At 42.5% G+C, this 20,655-nt stretch overlaps 1 protein-coding gene across 1 annotated transcript in view; it reads left to right on the forward strand.

Annotated features, from left to right (window-relative positions):
* The first annotated feature begins 4,217 nt into the window (after positions 1-4,217).
* celf6 (CUGBP Elav-like family member 6) overlaps positions 4,218-20,655 on the forward strand; it is a 98,987-nt gene continuing 82,549 nt past the window's right edge. The window contains exons 1-2 of the mRNA XM_085907327.1: positions 4,218-4,470; positions 11,123-11,205. Coding sequence (XP_085763453.1) covers positions 4,218-4,470; positions 11,123-11,205 — 336 coding nt within the window. The remainder of the gene's footprint in view (positions 4,471-11,122; positions 11,206-20,655) is intronic.

A 20,655-nucleotide genomic window follows, 5' to 3' on the forward strand; every position in this document is an offset into this window, starting at 1 on the left:
CAGACTTTGGCCCGCGACCAAAAGAATTAAAGTCCTAAGCGTCTGTATATTCAAATAAAGGCCTTGATTACAAGTGCGATTTGTCACCGTGATTAATTTTTGTGTGGACTGACTGGAGAAACAGGTTGTGTTTATTAAATATGGTGCGGGGGTTATCTTCTTAAAGCCAGTTTGCAGTTTGTCCTGGATTGATAAAACTGTAACAGATAATATAGAAAATAAAAAGTTCATTTGTTACTTTTTGTTCTAATTTCGTTTTTTTTTCTTTAACCCTTGTTTGAATCATTTGGAGGCTCAAGTAAATCAGATCAAAGCAAGGCTCGATACGAGCGACTTTGACAAACAGAGAGGCGACAGCAATTTAATGCATGCCTGATATATTACATAACATTCCTCCAAGATGTTCCCCGTGCGAGTTTTATTTTTAATGCTATTATAAAACACGCCATGCGCATAAGAAACAAACAAAAAAAAAAGCAAAACTTGTGTGAAGTGAAGTTACAGATGCTGCTCGTAACGCAGCCGTGGGTACTTTTCAAATCTATATCAGGGGAATTGAGGTTGAAAAAAAAAAAAGCCATCACTTTTGCAACAACAGCCTCAGGTAAGGGGACTGGGAGGAGCTTGTAAAAGCTAAATACAACACAAGCAGACATAAAACAAAGCTGGGCCTGCCTGCTTTTGTTTGTCACTTAGCATGATATGTTTTAGATATTTGAGATGTTATCTTGAAATTAACAAAAGGGAATAAGATGACCTCAGACAGACCACATAAGCACAAAAAGAGTATGTGAACGTATCAGTTGGGATTCGAACCCAGAAGCCGCCATGGGGCGGACTCGCGCACCACTAGTGGATTCTGCCTCAACCCAACTCAAAAATCTTAATGAGGAAAGTCTACAAATGATCAATGCATATGGTGAAACATGGGAGTAGATGAGTGACGTTAACATTCAGCATAAAACATGACTTTGAGTGCATGTCTGTGCATATCGAAAATTCAAGTGCAAACAGTGAGTGAGGAGTCAAAGGGAGCATTTGTATTTTGGGGATTCATTAGCAGCCAGGAAAAGGATGTCTCACTGCGATCCACTGACCTCTCATTTGTTTTTTTTTTCCATTTCATTTATTCCCTACCTTGCAATCACGAGCTCATTATTATTCACCGAAACGTGAACAACACACCGCCACACAGAGCGCATTCATATGAGGGAGGGAGGGGGGGATAAAATGAAAAGTCCAAATAACAATGAAACTAAAGATAATTTACGAAAACATACTTCAGCATCCCCCCACGGTTCCCTTTTCCCATGATGGTAAATATAACTGGCAAGTCTAATTATCTCTGATGCTAAATTCACTCATGGACTGCATTTCAACACTGTTGCTAACCAAAACAGCAGCACTTAGCCAAATAATCTTTTGTTTATCTGTTCTGATTTCCAGTTGAGTGGTGTGTGCTCATTGCACAATTTTGCATGTGTGTTTGTTACACGGAGTTATGTGACTTATTAGCCATGTCAGGCCACACTGTTGTGGTCCGAAAAAAAACATGTTACGGAATTATTTTTGTCGCAAATGATGTCTGAGTGATAATTTATACATCTAGCCTAACATTCGGAATAACCCCCCCCCCAGGCTATGAGGTTTCTGGGCCCTTCTGTTACTCCACACACAAAAACTACTGTCACACCTCAGAGTGCATGCGGCATGAATATCAATTATTTCTCCCCCTTTCGAACCTAGGGCCGGTGGAAAAATGTTCATGCATGACGACGCACCACCTGGCACCATATTCCCCCTTTAACGCCGTAATGAAAACACAGTATCAAGGAATTGTGCGTGACACATATATTGTGACGTTACAATAAGTCACCTTGACAGCCGCGCTACGAGTCATTCTAATATTCAGAACAGCCGAGCTTTGAATGTTACCAAAATGATTTTTGCCTATGAGGCTCGGAGCTAATGGCTGAAATGGACGTTTTCCATCCAGAGTTAATTTGAGTGAAACGCGGCTCTCGGTGAGCGGGCGCCTCGTGGGATTTTTCTTTCTTTCCATGTCAAATTCATACAAGCATTCCGAGTTCTCTTTTTGAGACTGAAAAGGGGAACAATTGGCATGTAAAGAAGCCAAGAAGAAGAAGAAGACAAGCTTGCTCGTTTTCCAACAAAGATGACACGAACACGCCAGCCGCAATTGACGAACAAACCTGCGGCTTCAAAGTCTTCGCAGATGCGAGGGCAAACCAAACCGCAGCAGGAAGAGGAGGAAGGAACACAAAGTAAGTTCAATACAAAAGAAGAAAAATTAGAGCGCAGAAGCCATTTTCGGAGATGCTTGACGAAGACATAATTGCATAGAATACATTTACAGAACAAAGCCATGGCCAGATGTTAGTTTCGCTCTGGGAGGACTGTCGTCGCAAAAGAATGCTCACATTGACAGTTGACACGCACACATACACACACGCACACACATACACACATACACACACACCCTTTTCTAGTTAGGGTCAATTTTTTTGGCTCAGTGTTACAAGATAATGACTGAAAAAATGAGGCGCCATAGACACCATTGCAGATTAAGCCATTTGTTGAATGGGACAAATTACTTAAAACGAGAACATGTTAAACTTGTGGGTTAAGATGAAGAAAATAAAATAAAGTAAATTAAAAAATACATTAAAAATACATAAATAAATGCTGTCTTCATACAAATTACGAGCGAAGAGGCCTAAACGTATTATGCTGGCCTTAATGTACGCTGTCTGATGGTGATTTATTATCTTCAATGGGCCATTTAGCAAATGATAGCAAATGAATTTTCATCTGTCACCATATAAAAAAAATATACGTTTAATGACACAAATGGGCAAACAAATTCAAGGATAATCTAACATAGCACACGTGTCACTGCTTTGTAAACTAGCATGCGTCTCTCATTAGTAGCGCTTTTAATTGACTTGCGACATGCAATCAATTATTGATACATGATCCGTTGCCATCGCATATAACTTAATTACCCGTATCAGCGTGGGGGCCTCGCTGCCCTCGTATTGACGCCATATCCCCGACTGTGCTAATTATTAAGATTCTCCACGTGTGGCTCGCGTGCTCACGCCGACAGGTCACGTGCAAGATTCTATCGCTTGTTAACGATTTTGCGTGGCATCGTTGAAAATAAGGGCTTGAATTAACTCGAATCAAATACAAAGGTAAGAAACATACGGCTTGTTGCCCATACACAGACCGCCACAGTAGTTGGCCCGGCCCGCTGTGCAATGCAGACAATTCAAGTTAACATCAAGTTATTGTGTGCTAACATTCTGGAGCTCTACTCTAAATATGTGATGCCCTTTATCTGCAGACCCTGTAGGGATTTTTTTTTTTTTTTTATCAGCTGACCTTGACTCCAAAAGCGTTCCAAACATGTTTATCTGTGTATAAATTTGTGTGCCACATGGCATTTGTCTTTATTTTCATTCCTTCTTAGGAGGAGTCCATGCCTGCTAGGTTGTGACTCAATTAGTCAAAAATAATCATTAATAATTAATTATAAAATAAACCCGAGTTCTATTTGATGGTAATGTAAACAGTGTCTAAATAAATAAATAAATAAATAAATAAATAAATAAATACATAAATACTTCGTCAGTGTTTATGATAAGAGGTTTTAACTATTTGCTTTTATTATATGAAATAAAACAATACAAAGGTAAATTATATTGATATGTACATTCCTCTGTGTTAGACTATTATTGTTATTTATCACAATAAAACATAATGGGTAAACTTTTTTAAAAATATCTAAATCTATATCTGAATACTGTATTTAAAAACCACTGACAGAAAAGCAGGGGAGTTTACACCACTGTTTTCCTTCTGTTAGACCCCACCCCTTGTCACTCCCCGCTCTCCTATTGGCTCAGAGGGCGTGTGCTTGTCATATGCAAATGAGACGGTGGGTGGCCGCGTCTGTTTGTAAAAGTGACGTCACGACAAACGACGGCGAAGGGGAGTAGAAAGGGAGGGGAGGGGAGAAGGGGGATTTGAACGTAATAAAAAAAAGAAAAGCAAAAGGGAGGTGGGGGGAGAGCAAAAGAGAGAGAGAGAGAGAGAGGAGAGAGAGAGAGAGAGAGAGAGAGAGAGAGAGAGAGAGAGAGAGAGAGAGAGAGAGAGAGAGCCGAGCCCCGCCGGCGGCCCATTGAGGAAAGATGGCCACAGTCAGTGCAAACGGAGTGCTGCGGGAGAATGGATTCAGCACCACGGACAGCGGCGGCAGGATGAACGGGCTCGGCCTCGGTAGTCAGAACACCATCCCCATGAAGGACCACGACGCCATCAAGCTCTTCATCGGCCAGATCCCACGCAACCTGGAGGAGAAGGACCTCAAACCGCTCTTTGAGGAATTCGGCAAGATTTACGAACTCACGGTACTGAAAGACAGGTTTACCGGGATGCATAAAGGTTGGTTCTGGACCATTTTACTTCTTTGGCGTAACTGAGCAAACGGGAAACTGTGACCTCATTTTGGTTTTTGGGGTTTTATTTCTTTTCTTTTTTTTTGTTGGGGAAGCGCTGAGAAAGGAAGAGTGGAGCGAACTATTTAACACGTGCATGGGGTTTGAAGTGTGTTAATTGCATGAGCACGTGAAGGCAGCTACTACACGCCTTTTGTGCGTGCATATGTGTGAGCGGGTGCGCGTGTGTGCGTGTGTGTTTACATTGACAATCATGAGCGTGGAAGGGGGCGGGACCCCGCTGAGAGGCTCGTGCGGCTTTGCAACGCGCCACCCAAAATACATAAAGAATGGTTGGTGGTAAACTTTTAGGGCAGGGTTCTCACTGTACAACCATTTTTCAATCATACTAAGACACGCGCACCCATGCACGCGCGCGCACGTACGCACAATAAGTCAACAATGAATGGTGCGTGAACTTTTAGTAGGGGTCTAAATCTTTTTTTTTTTTCCAGCCCCCACACACAAATCCGCATTTTTATGTCATTTGGTGTTTATTTACTCAACTGCAGATGATAGAGAAATATATTTATCTAGGACAAATAATTTAATTTTCATGAATTTATTTACGTGTGGAAAAAAAACAAGCCAAAAAATGAAGGCAGACTGGGTGGAGCGAATACGTTATAAAATTCCCCGGGACATAAACCTGTAGCGACACACACAACAGTGTGACGTTACCACATATCATAGCGGCTGTCTCTACACAAGATCACTTTTATTACTGTAGAGAGGAGAAGTCAAATGAATGCTATGAACTAAGGCAGACTGGGCATGGCTAATAAGTCACGTAACTACCCGTAACATAAACACACACACACACACACACACACACACACACACACACACACACACACACACACACACACACACACACACACACACACACACACACAATATTGAGTACACGTCAGTCAACTGGAAATCAGATCATATGTAAAGATGCCTTCTTTACCTAACATATGATCAGGAAACTCATTCCGCACTGAAATTCATCAGAGGCAGAGCTTTTTACACATTGGTAGTGCTGCTGTTTTGGTTAGCAACTGTGTTCAAATGAGCTCCGCAGTTTTGTCCATGAGTGAATTTAGCATCTGAGATAATTAGACTCGCCAGTGTTGTTTACCCTCATGGGAAAAGGGTGTGGCATTAACTAGTCCCGTATTAGCATGGTGGCCACATACTTTGCACCGCACCTTGTCTGTTTAGAAGCATCGTGCAGCAAAACACCGGCGACACGTTCTCCTCGTCGTCCCCGCCGACGGAGAGATCAGTAATCACCTCGTAATTGGGAAGACAAGCCGCTGATTACGCGGAGATCGATCACTTCTTAATGATAACCAAAAAGAGAGGGTGTGGGACTTTTTCTAGGCACAGGGAGCCATTAAGTCCAAAGTCCATTAGGCGGAACTTTAATTGCTTTCTGCACTTTTCCTATATGTTCAACGCACGTCTTGTGAAATGAACCCTGTGTGGGTTTTTTTTTTCTCCACCAAGAAAACACTTGGTTGATTGTTTCTTTTTCTAAAAATGTTAATTATATTTCTACTAATTATATAGGATTGTATGACATTTTCATTTGATTTAATAGTAAGGCGTCCATTTTGGTGACCAAATGTGGTTCATTTCCTTAAAATGGCTCCTTGTCAGTCATCTACACTTTAGTATTGCCATTAACATTCACAATCATTCCCCTCAGCACAAACTGTCAAATTATGTATGATATGTAAGTCGCTGGCTACAGTTCATGATCTTATTGATCGCATTGAGATGAGTTCAGCTCAAGCAGCCTTGAAAAGTCTCCTCGTCCCCTCCCGCGCCACCTGTTCCTCCTGTGCCCCACCTCTTTCCCCGTTGTGATCGATTAAAACAATATCTCCCGTTGCCGTTGTTTACGCACCGTCCTCGGCCATCCCTGAATGTCAACACCAAGGATGAGAGAGGTCCGACTCGGAAAGAGAGTGATAATCCTGTTCCAAAGACGGACCTATGCGGGAGGCCCCCCCCACCACCACCACCACCACACCCCCACCTCGAGGTTGCTCTGCGGCGGGCATTCATTCCTGTCAATCCGTCCCATGTGAGATTCAAAGTCACTTTGTGTGCACTTTTAATGAGATTTCACCAAATGCATTACAGGGATGAGTTTTTGCTCATGTAACACATGTTCATGTGATAGTACGAACCAGAGCTGGATGCAAGAAAATGGGATTAGGGCCTTTAAGGAAAACCAAAGTAGGTGAAGTGAATCGGCGCCCTCTAAGGGACAAATAAAAGCTTTCATTGGATAAAAGCAATGCCACTTGTGGAATATGTACGAAGATTATTAAGTATATATTGTATTAATTATACATTCATAGTCTTGCTAGTGCTGTTTGGTATTTTATTTTGAAGAGGACAAGCGGTATGGGGGGGGGGGGGTTAAAGGAACCGTAATAGATTACGTTAAAAAAATTCTTTTTAACCATTTAGTTTACATTTCATCATTACGTTTGAACGTACTTTGCAAATCCGTTCAAACTCATTTCAATGAGTTTGCAAAAAGGCCGCAATGACATTGTCCCATATTGAGCAAGTGTGGTAAAAATAACAATGACGGAGTGACGGATGAATGAAAACGGACTGGTTCGGCCTAAAATAATGACGGACTGAGGATGGCCTGGCCACTGGTGAATAACGGACCGGCAAAATGTATTGACTCATGTATTGAATCACTTTAAATAACAGTGAGTCTTCCAAATGGCCAGACTGGATAGATAAAATCAAGATAAAAACATATTTAGATTCCCTTAATCAATCAATAACTAGTTTTATATCTAATTGTCATTACTTGCGTTTATCCAGACAATATTTCACGTCACAGCGAGTGTGTGTTTGTTGTCAGGTAGTTTCAACAATCTCCTAGTTGTGGGGGGTTGACTTCACAGAACCGGAGGAGGGCAAGACGCTCGTCAGCCCAGGTTGCACCGTTTAACATCCATCATTCCGGCCCGGCACTACATTATCATAACGCTTAGTGTCAGCGTCGGAGCCCGTGTGCGCCGCTCAGACATGCTGAATGATGGCGGGGGGCAAATCCCGTGCTTGAATAGCGTTATTTATCAATCCGTCTGCGATGCTGAGAGGAGACGCACCGCACAGCCCGTACAAAGGCAGCCTAAATGTTCTCATCCATTGCCCGCTCATCGGAGGCTCCATGCATGCAATGAATGCACCGAGAAACCCTCGCAGGCATTCCGCCGCCCGCCATTAATAAAACATCACCGTTCCAAAATACATGACACGGAATGTTTTGTTCGTATTACTTTTTGATTTTGTGATTGACGAGCTAAAGCTGGAAGCGGGATGAGTGATGGGTCATGTATGTTGCAGTCAAGTGAACTAGACAGCTCGTGTTATAATGTTCGGAACAGCTCGTTCTGGACCAAAAGAGGTAAAAACACTCAACGGGCGAGGATCTTAGCGCCCATGAGTCATTCAGGGCCGTTTGGAAAAATTATATTTAATACAGTATGGACAAAAAACAATTTTCAACTGCATCCACAGAACCGAGCTGTTACTGGTCCCAAATTAAAAAAAAAAAAAAAGTGGGTTGCATCAGGAAGGGCATTCGGCGCCAAAGTGTGCCAAACAAATCATGCGAGTGACTCACTGTCACGACCCCAGATGGGACAAAGTGAAAGTCACAATAATAACAATCAGTAAAATACATTTGCACTAGACTGGAAAACTCAAGTGTTGATTTCTGCTTACTAATGTTGTCATCTAAAGCTGCCACCCCCCCCAAAAAAAACAGAACAAACAACTGGGCTGACTTTGTTGTTTCTGACAGGAATGAAAAGAATGAAAACTGAGTAAACCGAGTCTAACAAAAAAAAGATAATACATTCAATCTTAATTTTAATTATTTTGTTCCCAAGGGTTTTTCCAAGATTGCCCTTGAAATTTTGCCTGATTGTGATTAAATTTGAAACACATTTACAAGCTAGAAAGAGGGCTGATGCTACTGTGTGGTCTGAGGGAGCTGCTGTTATAGCTAGTTTCAACGAGACAAGAAATAAAGAGTGTAAAGTGTAGCCTAATTCTTAAATCCATGGGGCAATTTGACCAAACTTGTCATTCAAACACCAGGTAACTGTTTTTAATTGTGAAAAGGAAAAAAATCCAGTATATTTTCCCACTAAGAAGAACATTTTCAGAATCTTCAATTATGAACATCTGCTGTCTTAAAAAATATATATATACAGTATAATTACTATGTCTGCCTGCATGTAATTGTCAGTTCATAGTTAGTTTAAAAAAAAAAAAACAAGGTACTTAGAAAGTAAGTTTTGAAAGTAATCAAACAAATCATGTGGGACCGACTCCACTTTTTGCATTTAAATAGAAATTGTGGGACTTTTGTTGTAATGATGGAAAAGTAAATTGTCGCCACCCCACTTAACCTGCTCATCACAGGACGCTGCCACTTCCTCTGTTCAACAACCGCCACACTTTCTAGCCCTCATTTCCCAGCCATTGTCCATTTAACTCGACCAACTTGCACGTCTAATTGCTTCAGAAACTTGAAATATTGACGTGAAAGATTGCTTTTTATTGCATCTGCTAGCTGAGAGAGCCTTTACCGCCATATGCTACGCTTTTACAATTAACAGATAGTTTGAGTTTACTTAATTTGTGATCCAATATGCTTCAAGACGAAACTGATTTTGTGACCTTTCCATAACTAATATACTGTCATGATAAGATACACATTTGCCCGGTAGAATTCATCCCCACGTGCCGTGTTGTTGCCGAGGCATCATCATTAGTCAATTCACACGTTTTACGCTGACAGCGACAACCTGCCACCAGCTGCTGTACTCGGCTTAAATGTCTCTTCTAAGCCCCATCAATTCTCAAAACAAGCTCTCTCAATCATAGTCCTTTGCGATTAAAATACCAGAACCAAAACTACAATACATAATTGACATGAATCTCACTGGAAGCCTTACAGATGGTCTGAAAATGTAAATACAAGCAATATTCCAAATGATAATAAACATGGTTTGTGGAATAGTGGATGGAATGTTCAGGAAATGCTGTTCTGAATTAAATCAAGGATGCTTTGCATTTTTAATGAAGATGGCCAAGATTTGGAGAAGAGCTCAAATTGATTTACATTTAGTTTTTGAAGGGACTGGAGCTAAAGGGTATGTGAAGAATCCCCCGAGTTTTTCATTTTTCTCGCTACCTGTCATTGTATTTTAGTCAGCGATCAACATGTGAATCGCCTCATAAGCAAGACATGCTAATATTTACGGGGATATTTATTATTCCCAGGATGAATTCCCACCACTGAAGTGAGGCGCGTCCTCCGATGCGTTTCCAATCATCTTATCATTGCGAGTGTTTGTCAAAGCAAAGCACATGTGACATTAAGACAGCCAGGAATCGGCCTCCCCTTGCGCCAACCCGCAGTTTTGTAACGCTGAGAAGGATGAAGAGTGTTCCCTCCGCCCCCTCCCGGGTGGCCCCCCAAACTTTTTCCGCTTTGCTCGTATGGCATGCCGTTTCATCAGTGTCTCCTGGGGTGATTTTTCCTTCTGACTAAGTGCCTGGTAGCGGGTGAAGGTTGTCGTGAAAGGGAGCGTTCTTGGCCGAATGCCAGTCGCTTGGCTTCGGGGGCAACTATATGCTGGGAGCAAGTTATCATTACCGTGCGTGCGCGTGTGTGTTGTGCTCCTTCTTCTCTCGTGGGAATGCTTGGCAGCCGCTGTGACATGTAGTAATGGGAAATTATGCTGCACGGTGCAAAACCTGGAGCTGAATGGGGTCATCCACTGTCAGCTGTGCAGCCAACACACACGACACGCTCCCTGACGGAAGCTGTCGCACATTTGTTAGCGCCTTGTTTATCCGTGCATGTTTACCTCCTGTGACTTTTTTTTTGCTGAGATGTCTCAAGAGATGATGCAACTTTCATGTCATAGCTGTTGTTGTTTTTCTTTAGAATGACTCATGTGTTTGAAACTACAAAGGGGAAAAAAGGGCCAGCTCTGGCTTGACCCAGTATGGAGTTCTAAATAAAGCTCTTGTTATATGGGGGGGTCAAAATGAGCCTTGTGACTCATCAGTAGTGATCTAAGATAGTTCTAGTAAAGATATAATAGGGTTATATAAAATTAAAAACGGTTTGAATCCATAATCGGATAAATATCAATTTTTTTTTTTTACGAACAAGTATGATGTTGCTGAAGATTTTTTTTGTTTCTTTAAATGTTATTCTTAATTAGTTTGTGCTTTGGAGAGCTTTCATTTATACGAAACATGACAAAAACTACAGCTGTGCTGTACCATACCAAATCGAATCCCACTGAATCTTACTGAATCAAATTGTTCCATGAATCTGATTCAGAAGCAATATCTGACTCTCACTATTTTTATTATATTAGCTTTGCACTATTAGGCTACTGTGCTGCAATGTACAGTATGCCCTATATTAAAAAGTGTTGGACAATTTCACAGAATTCACAAGGAATTTTTGCAGCAAGTTCATTCTTTATTATTTTCAATACTTAGAATGGTGGAATGACTTTTTTTTTTCTCTCTCTCTGCAGGATGTGCCTTTCTTACATACTGTGCCAGAGAGTCAGCACTGAAAGCCCAGAGCGCCCTCCATGAACAGAAGACTCTGCCAGGGGTAAGTTTATCCTTATTGTCCGTGACCCTCAGCTTTTCGAGATGCTATGTTGGCCGGTTTGGCATGGCGGCCTAAACAAACCTCATCCCCGTCTGTCTCATGCACATAAATAGACTATCTCACCTGAGTGAAGATATTTGATCAGCGCTGCTTCATAACATCCGTCCTTCCCCGCGTCCTCTCACAGTATGGCAGTCGCAAACACTAATTGCCTTGAGGAATCCCTTTCTCATTATCACATATAATCAAACAGTAAGTATAAACAATTATTTTAACCATGAATATCGCCATCTGCTTCTGTTGTTCCAATTCTCATTTATTTTTGTCCTCCTTCTGACGTCTCGCCTTCAGCGAATGCGTAACTTTTACCGAATCAAGTTGTGGTTGTTAGACAAAAAAAAAAGGCACAAGTTGAAACAATCAAAATATGGTTCCTGGTGGTGGGCGTGTCTTAAAGCCAACTCGGGAGGAGTTGTGTATCTGCACTCGGTGTGTGACGACATCACATCTTGGGAATTATCGAGGTGTGATTGAATTATGCCCGCGGGTCCTAAACAAGGACCCCCCCCCCCCCACCACCACCTCATTTTCTCTCCCTGCCAGGTTAGGGCTTTAATCAGAGCTGCAGGATCTTAAACCACCAGGGGGCTAGAGGAGGTTGGGGACTAAAAAGAATTGTGTGCAAAGAAAGGGGCCAGAGGTGTCTGATGGACTTGGGGGGGGGGGGGGCTTTGTCTCCCTCCTGCTTTTGGGTTAATCACATGTTTGCACTCGGTGGCGTGTCGCAGGTACTTCAACCCGCTGCAGAAGAGCACCCCTGGTGAGTGAGGGGGCAGAGCTAGCTCCTGCCCCATCTCCCCATCCCATGTGGTTTAATAATGAGATGATTGTTGTGATGGTTTCTGTCTTTATTGGCCTTAAGACGGGACGCACTTGTTTGTCTTCTATCTCCAAAGAGGTTAATGGCCTGCTCTGCCGGCTTTCGGTAAACATTGGCCCTGTACAGAGCTCAGTGTGGGGTCAGTCCTGCAATCTCATGCAGAGCCCAGGCTCCACACTGAGGGCTAATAAAGATGTCCTGGTCTTCTCTATGTGTGTGTGCTGTTAAAGTAAGGCCATAAACATGGGGAGAAAAGACAAGAAGACTTCTAGACAAGCCTGATTGCTATTGTCACGGCCTCTGCTTTGAGTTAGTTGGCGCTTCAGTGGCTTCTCCTTACAGTGCATGATAGAGTCCACATATGTGTGTGTGTGGTTATCAGGCAACACAAAAGACGTTTTTTTTTCCACGCTCCAGCCTGTCATTGAATGCCTTTTGAGATGAAAATAATCAGCAGTGATTTTAGTTTCATCGTCAACTTTACTTTAAGGAAGTTGGTGTGTGCATCTTTACCCTAGGCTGCTACTTGACTCATTTATGGAGGGCAGGATCATAAACACATGTGCACGATTAGATTTGGCCCCTTCCCAATCAAGGACACCAAATACCTCATGGAACAGAGGTGAACCTTACAAAAAGTGTTACAAAGATTCCCCAACAGCACAGCTACAAGTGATCCAGGAGGTCACAAAAGAATCCAGGACAACGTCTAAATAACTGCAAGCCTCCCTCGCCTCAGTTAAGGTCAGTCAGTATTCTTAACAGTAAGAAAGAGACTGGGCAAAAATCACATGCATAACAGAGTTCCAAGGCGAAATCTACTGCTGATCAAAAAGAGTCATGGAGATGGAGGTGGCCAAGGATATTTGAGGGGGTCAGACAAAAAAATGTCATCTCCAAAAATCTTCAACACTGATGATTAAGTATGGAAGATTGAGGGAAATGTAGAAAAAAATCCCATCTTCCAATAATATAATTTATTAAAAAAATATATTTTTTAATCTTTATTGTTTTGTATTTTTATTTATTTATAAAGAGCCACCAATGTAACCTGAAAATGGCCTCAGAATCTCAAAATAAGTTGACCTCATCTGACTTCTCTTTTTATACACTGCCCTCCTATAAGAAGTCTGATTTGTTTCATATTTTTCACACTTTTCTCACACCATGCTATTTTCTTATTAGCACTTTGCACACTTCTCACAACATTTGAGGCAATTTTGCACCAGACAGTGAGATGGAAAAGAAGCAGAAATAAACTATGTGTGCGTGAGTGTGTGTGCGCTCTGGAAGTCACGATTATTACATCATCACGAGCTGAGAATCTTCAAATTTTCCTTAATTTGCAATATCTTATTGACTGAATCTCGCACTGTTGTGGGAATCGCCCACGAGGGAATGATGCTGGTTCTCAGCAAACTTCATTAGTGTTATTTGATCAATTGTATATAAAGACCATCATGAGCAGTGCTGAATAAGTAATGCATTCAAGAGAGTGTAGTATAGTGTGATTCTTAATTGGCAAATACATCTTAAAATGTGACAAGGTCATTAATGAAGATGGCGTTCCCCCTGAGTCTTTCCTAGGGCCCAAATATTTTCTTTAATTGCGCCGATTGATCTTTTTTTTGATTTAGGAAACCACAAGAACATTTGGCATTTGTTCGTCTTGGTGATCTACATGAACAACATAGATTTTTTTTTTACATGTTTTGGGGGGCTACAGATGTATTTCATTGATAAACCCAATACTTTGAAGAAAACCCATTTGACAAGTTTAAAGTCTATTCCCCCTCCAAAGTAAGCCCCAATGGCTTTTTGATTGCCCAAACATTCTCCAACAATCATATCATCTCATTCGCAACACCATCTGGCTATAAAGGCGGTGCGCGAGTGTAACTAATATTTGCAGTTGCGGCTGAACTGAAATGTTCCTTACAAGTGTTTGCCAAACACCCTCCTGACATTGGAGGATCTAATCTTCAAATGAATGCTGCGCTCTCATCTCGGGGGCCACGCCACTTTCTCCTCTCGGGCCAATTAGCTGCCAGTGTTTGCGTGTAACAAGCATGCTAATTGGGTGAGAGTGAAGCCCAAAAGCCAATTATAATGTTGGAGGATAAAAAAACCCCGCATATATTGGCTTGTCTTTGTCTATCTTCCTCCTCCCGTTTGTGCATAATATCGCTTCGGTTTTTACTTCCACCCCCACGACTGAATTGTCATATATTGCAATGTTTTTGTTGGGTAAAAGCAGCACCTGTCTGCGGTGATGATGAAGAAACAGCCAAATGAGAAATATGTCCCCAAAATATTGCTGGGCTTTTTTTTTTTTCCTTGCACCATGGAAAATTCAAAAAAATGACTCATGAATGAACGAGACAGAAACGGGGTCAGGAGGAGATTGGCTGTTGTCCCACATCTTCTGTAATCATGTGCGCTTGCTAAACAGCTGTCGGCATTGCATGCTAGACACAAATGATATTTATGTATTTGTCTTAAAAAATGTAGTAGATTTATTTTTATAGTCCAGAAGCAAAATATGTGATTCTTCTTGCCTTATATGAGCAGTTTAATCAGAATTGAAAGAAAAATATTCCCAGATATTCTTGATGTTGAGCGCTAAATCCTGTTATCACATATCTGACTCAGCAAAACCAAACATACCCAGTGTCAGGTTTCTTGTCGGTATGCTTCCAGGTGTATGTTTTACACGGAACTCCAGCAGATCCGTTTTTCTTCCTTACTTGGACACTGCAGTTTCTTTATGCATCCTTTTATGGGACTAATTGTATCTACTGCTGATCAATTTGTCCTTAGTGTGAGATTATTCCACCCCCGGAGCCCCTTGAGCGGTGGCAATTATGCTACAAAAGGTCCAGTTTAAAAAAAAAAAAGAAAAAAAATGTTGAGAAACTAGATGCGAGAACTCTCCAAATGATCCCTGTGCTCTCCTAATCATCAATTAAGTCGGTATCATTTTCCTTCTACTGTCCGCTTTAGAAACGAAATTAAAATGGCCTATTGTCTTTCTTATCCCAGTGGGATGAAGTCATTTACTCCAGCGCTGCGCCGCGCAGAGCCGTCCCGCCTATTTCGCGAGCCAATGGTCTCACAATTGCAATACTAACTCGGCATTGTCCCCTGTTATGTGGCTGGTGGCCTCTTCTTATTGTGCAGAAATTCATTTTGGTCCATCTGATGGGATTTTACCAAATGGTAATGCTGACAAATAGTCCAGTGGGCGGACATGAAGGGAGTCTGTTTTTTTTTGTTTTTTTTTATGACAAAACTGTTGATTTTTTGCAGAGGCCAGTATATGTGGCAGATCCAAACTACGGGACGGATTGTGGATTTAAAGGCCTTGAACCTCAAGAATTCTTTGCCTTATATGTGCGAATCATCTAATCATCTATACTATACGTGTATTCAAATATTCAAAAGGATTCCAATTGTGAGATAGAAAAGCCCGCATGTAATGTCCCTGCATAAAGAAGCGGGGTCGCAGCAGGTTAATTTATGACAACTTCTTACCCTGCGCTTATGAGACCGACCTTCTCTTTCCCCCCCGAAATGACCGCGGGGACAAATTAAGAAGGGATTATCGACTAAATCTTTCAAGATAATAAAAAAAGAAAAAAAAAAACTGGGCCAGACACTTTTGATCGGTCAGCAAATATTGCCTCTGCTGTAGAAACGTCGCTAATAATGAAGCAGACGCTGGAAGATGAGAAGCCGGCCCGATTTGGTTAATAAGCGTGTTAAAGTAAGCGCTTCCTTTACCTTCCCTCCCCTTTACCGCCGCCACCCTTCTTTCCCCTCGCTGACAGGTGCACGCTCCCCTGCACTAATTTAGCTGCTTCTTTAGCCGTAATGAGGCAGAACTGGTAAATGTAGGGGGGACAGCATTGTTAACATCTCTGCTTCACAGAGAGAGCGAGAAAGAAAGCGCGAGGAGAAGGATGACAAATAGCAAGAAATGGAAATGAGGGTGTGGGTGCTGTCATCATTCCAGGAAAGAACGCTTCGAAGTTTTTTTTTCTTTTAAACTTTACTTTCACTCAGGCTGGCTGGGCCGCTGCTTCTAAGCCGGGCTGCCAGCTGGGTGAGTCCACTTCCTCAACCAATTAAAAATCAAAAGCCGTGCTGGAGCACGATCAGCTAGTTTATAAGAAATACTCCAATGAAAAAATAAGGACTTTCCGTTCGGTTATTTTCATATACTGGAAACAAAGTTACTGATTAAGGTGAACCCGCATCGTCTTGAATCTGAGGCACACAAATCTCGTTTGGACCAGAAAACGGGACGGGTAGGAATTGATTGGTAGCCTGCTGAGTCACAATGAAAGAGAAAAAAAATATGAAACATAATTACGAGCACAGCATCACTCCTCCATCAGCTTGTCCAAAGGATTAAACACATGCACGTTCATCTCCCTCCATTCATAGCAAAAAGAAGACAATGACCTTGGGTTTGTTTACGTACTGATTAAAGACAGGAGGACAGACAAGGAGAAATGGCGGGAAAGTCAAACGGTAATTGGGAAGACGTTTGTTCAGGAAGTCAGTTTATACGGCGGCACAGCGAGCGGTTGCAACATACAGCATGGAAAAAAAAAATGGATGCCGCGTAGCAGCTAACGAGCAATGAGTGGGGTGGGATGAAGCGTGTGTGTACGCATTGGTGTTTTGTTCGTGAAGGTTGTTTGTGTGATTTAAAAAAACAAACAAAAAAAACAAAAGTATGCTTTGTGTGTGGGTGGTTCCATTAGTTAGTCTGCCTGTTTTATTGCACTGGGAATAACTGCCGACGGTAGGCTCATATGAGTCACACCGTACACTCCACTCCACTACACGATGTGTGTGTTTGTGTGAAAGTGTGTACATGTGTTTACGAGGACTTGTTTCCTTAGGCACAGCAAACTTTTGCTGGCAAATATTACATTATGGATCGTGCATATACATGCACACATATATTATATATATATATATATATATATATATATATATATATATATATAATATATCTGCTGTGCATGAATGAGTCGGAATTTGTTCAGTTTGGACTGACTCAATCGTTTGATTTTCACGTTATTCTGGTCAAGTTGGTGTTTTACAGTCTGAGTGCAACTCAACCATATCCAAGGGAAAACTCTTTGCCTCAAATGAGTCGAAGCTTTTCGAAATGGAGGTTGCAGGGGTTCGGCACATCCAAGTCCTTGGTGGCGACAGAAGCTCCTGCTTTTCCATTTAAACGGTATCATTAAAAGGGAAGACGGCACCTCCATACCTCATAAAGTGCGAGTGCCACGGCAGCCGAGAAGCCACGCACGGCTGCTTTTACAGCGAGCCAAACACCCCCCCCCACCCCAAGCCCCTCCATCCCCAACTCTCAAATCGCTTTCATGGCGATTCGTTTAGATGATATTACTCACTCTCCATTCCCCTACTTTTGTGCCCCTGCTAAGTATTGACCGATATCTCAACTGCCCCCTTTCGAGTCTTGCCTTTTCTCGCTGTCAAATTTCCCCCAACGAGGAGTCAGAGCGTAACATTGAAAGGGTATAATCAAGGTGTGTGTTGAGGGGGGGGAACACTCAGGGAGCCCATTTGAAGCATGCTGTAGGGCAGAGTTGATTCAAGGGTGCAGATTGAGTCAAGCCTCATTTCGCATCCCCCCAATTAGTCATCCTGCTCGTGCCCTCCATCGCCCCCTTCTTCCACTAGCCAGACGGCTTCTCGTTTCACAATAGGGCCGAGTTTTATTTGAGGTTTTTTTTTTTTTTTTACCTTGCAATGAGACAAAGCTATTTAGTTCCCCTCCTCCCATCTCACCTGCTTCTCACCTCCGCCGGGATAAGCTGCAGCAAAACCCTCCTTCTCCACAAACCCTCCTTGACTTTCTCCTCATTCGCTTGTGCCTCTCCAACTTTTGCACCCTGCCACTCGTTCTCCCTCCGTCATAAATCTCCACTCAAATCCTACTTAAACCTGCATCGGCAGCTGTCCTTAAAACTCCATTATCTACAATTACTCCAGCATTAGGGAACCGGAGAACTCCTGCCCCCACATAAAAGCGGCCTTACCTAAAAAAAAAATATATATATATTAAACCTGCCCAAAAGGGATTTTATATATTTTTTTTATTATTTGTAGTACCTGGGCTGTGGGCGCCCCCGCGGCAAAGCTCGCTAACAGAGAAAATGCCAGCAGTTGGGATTAGCGCGGTGAGGAGCGGGTATGAGCATGCATACCGAAAATTTCGTACAAGATCTAGCCCAAAACGAGAGACTACGGACAAAAGCTGGATGTATGCCTTTAAATCTGAAAATTGACTCAAGTATGGGCGATTAGCATCTTTTAACCATCTTTATCAAAAGTAATTCTAAAAAAAAAAAAATCCTTGTCAAGTAGAATCTAGCATTGTGTGAAAGTGCTTCTTTGGTGGTCAGGTGGTCTGATCTTACGTGACTGACACCAAAGGCAGATAAGGTGCAAAGCTGCAAGCAAAGATATCAGCCAAGATTAGCACCTTGCCCCCCCCACACACACACACATAAAGGGGGGGGGGGTGTAAATGTCCACAGTGACAGATTGAGACGTCTATGTCCAAAGATCTTTGCTGTCCAACGTAACACGATGCGAGACTTTTTATTGTACACGTGTGCTATTGTGCATCAGATCGTTGAGTGGCCGCTATGAGGAGGAGAAGGAGGACGCTCGCTAATGAGCTCATAATCCAAGCGGCTGCCGTTTCCCGGGCAACGCTGCTGCACACTCATGAGTAGCAAACAGATGCGCTCGCTCGTCTAATTCCGTCTACCCCTCCTCAGCATCCCACACAAGCACCACCACCACCCTTCTCACCCTGTTGCTTTCTCCTTCCTGTCAGCGCAGGCCCTCCTGTCAGCTCCAATTCTCAGCTTCCTCTGTCATTCCTAATGTCTCTGTTCACTTTTTCCCCTTTCCCATTCGCCTCTCCTGTGATCACAGAGGCCCCCTGAGCTTGCCCTCGCACTTCTTCCAATTTTCTTCCCCCATCAAAACAGACCTCTGGTTGGCCTAATTCACCTTCTTCTTCCTGTATACACTCTTTGTTTTTGCCTAGGCTCGCTCTATCTGTGCAGGGCTGCTGGAGGCATGGATGAAGGCTCACTGGGAGAGCATTATGTGGTCAGGGCCTGCAGCCTCCTCCTCCTCCCATGCCCTGCACCACTGGAGCTCAACCGGGATTTTGTTTAGTCCTGGCAGCACTGTACTTTTTTTTTTTTTAGGGGGAAAAAAACAAAGCTGATTTTAGTCATTTGATTTTTGTCATTGGTGTCATGGAAGTCAGTTAAAGTGATCTTTGGATGTTGGGGGATATTTGGCAAAATTTAGGTTGGGTTGTTTATAGAAGTTGATGCGAATCTTAGGGTATATTTTTACTCTATTGAGTTTTCTGGCTGTCCGCAGTCTCATTTCTGATAGAATAGTCTCCAAGAAGTCTGCTAAGGAGCAAATGTAGAAGTCGTTCCAACCTAGATTAATAGAGCTAAGCTGCTACGGTCCTATCGAACATCGGAACTATGGTGTAAATACAAGTGATGTATTGGTCACAGTTTCCAGTCAACTAACTGCCCTTCCATTTTTCCTCTTGGCCCGATTGTGCTTTTGACCTGTGGAGCAACAGCAAGCAGAGGTTGGACTGAGCCTTAGGTGCTGCGCAGACAATCGACCGCCTTCACAGAACAGACTAGTGGACATGAAAGGAGTTTGATAAACGACCGGCTATTTGGCCTCTAATTGCAGCCCTTTAAAACGTCTCGCCGGTGATTGGAGAGAGCTTTGACTCAAGTTAGCCGGATCAAAGTAAAGAGGGGAAGATTAAAACATGCTGGAGCGTCTGCGCTTCGACTAACGTTGCGTCTTTCGCTCGTGACCCCGTGTGGCCTCACCGGCGCCGGGAATGGCCAATATTCCACGCCTCACAGCCAGATAAATCAAAGTCTCTGCGGAAAGCTATCTTATCGTGAGTTATGCCAGATCCTGGATCCTGTTGCAGTTAATCATCATTGCTCAACTTCAATCCCATAATTTCTTATATGATCTGAATAAATGTAGAAGTATGGCAGGGAGCGGAGATGGGCAACGTGAGATCTGTACTACAGTCAAATTTTTATGAACAATAAACATCTATTTAACCCTGGAGAATGAGTGTCACACTCATCTCAATTGACAGGTTCACCTGTCTCAAGGGTTCTTCAAGTTGGACATGCCTTCTTGTCCCAGATTTGTCATAGAACTTTGAACAATCAACCAAGATTCGAATGGCAGGAACAATACATTGTTTAAAAAACAAAAAAACTTTATACTGGCAGTGACCCAATGAATTTCCCAAAATTCATCTGTCCAAGTGGTCCATCAGAATGGCACTTTACCAATTGTATCATATCAAACAATTTCATTCTCTTATTGAACTCATATTGGATTTGAACCAAGTTCTGATGAAAGACCTTCATACTGGCCACAACAGCAACCACAAGACCAAAGAGCCAAAGCGTGTGAGCCAGATTGCCCACACAGCCATA

Source organism: Syngnathus leptorhynchus, chromosome 3 (genome assembly GCF_054491065.1).
Source record: "Syngnathus leptorhynchus isolate UIUO chromosome 3, UIUO_Slep, whole genome shotgun sequence".
Classification (NCBI taxonomy): Eukaryota; Metazoa; Chordata; class Actinopteri; order Syngnathiformes; family Syngnathidae; genus Syngnathus; species Syngnathus leptorhynchus.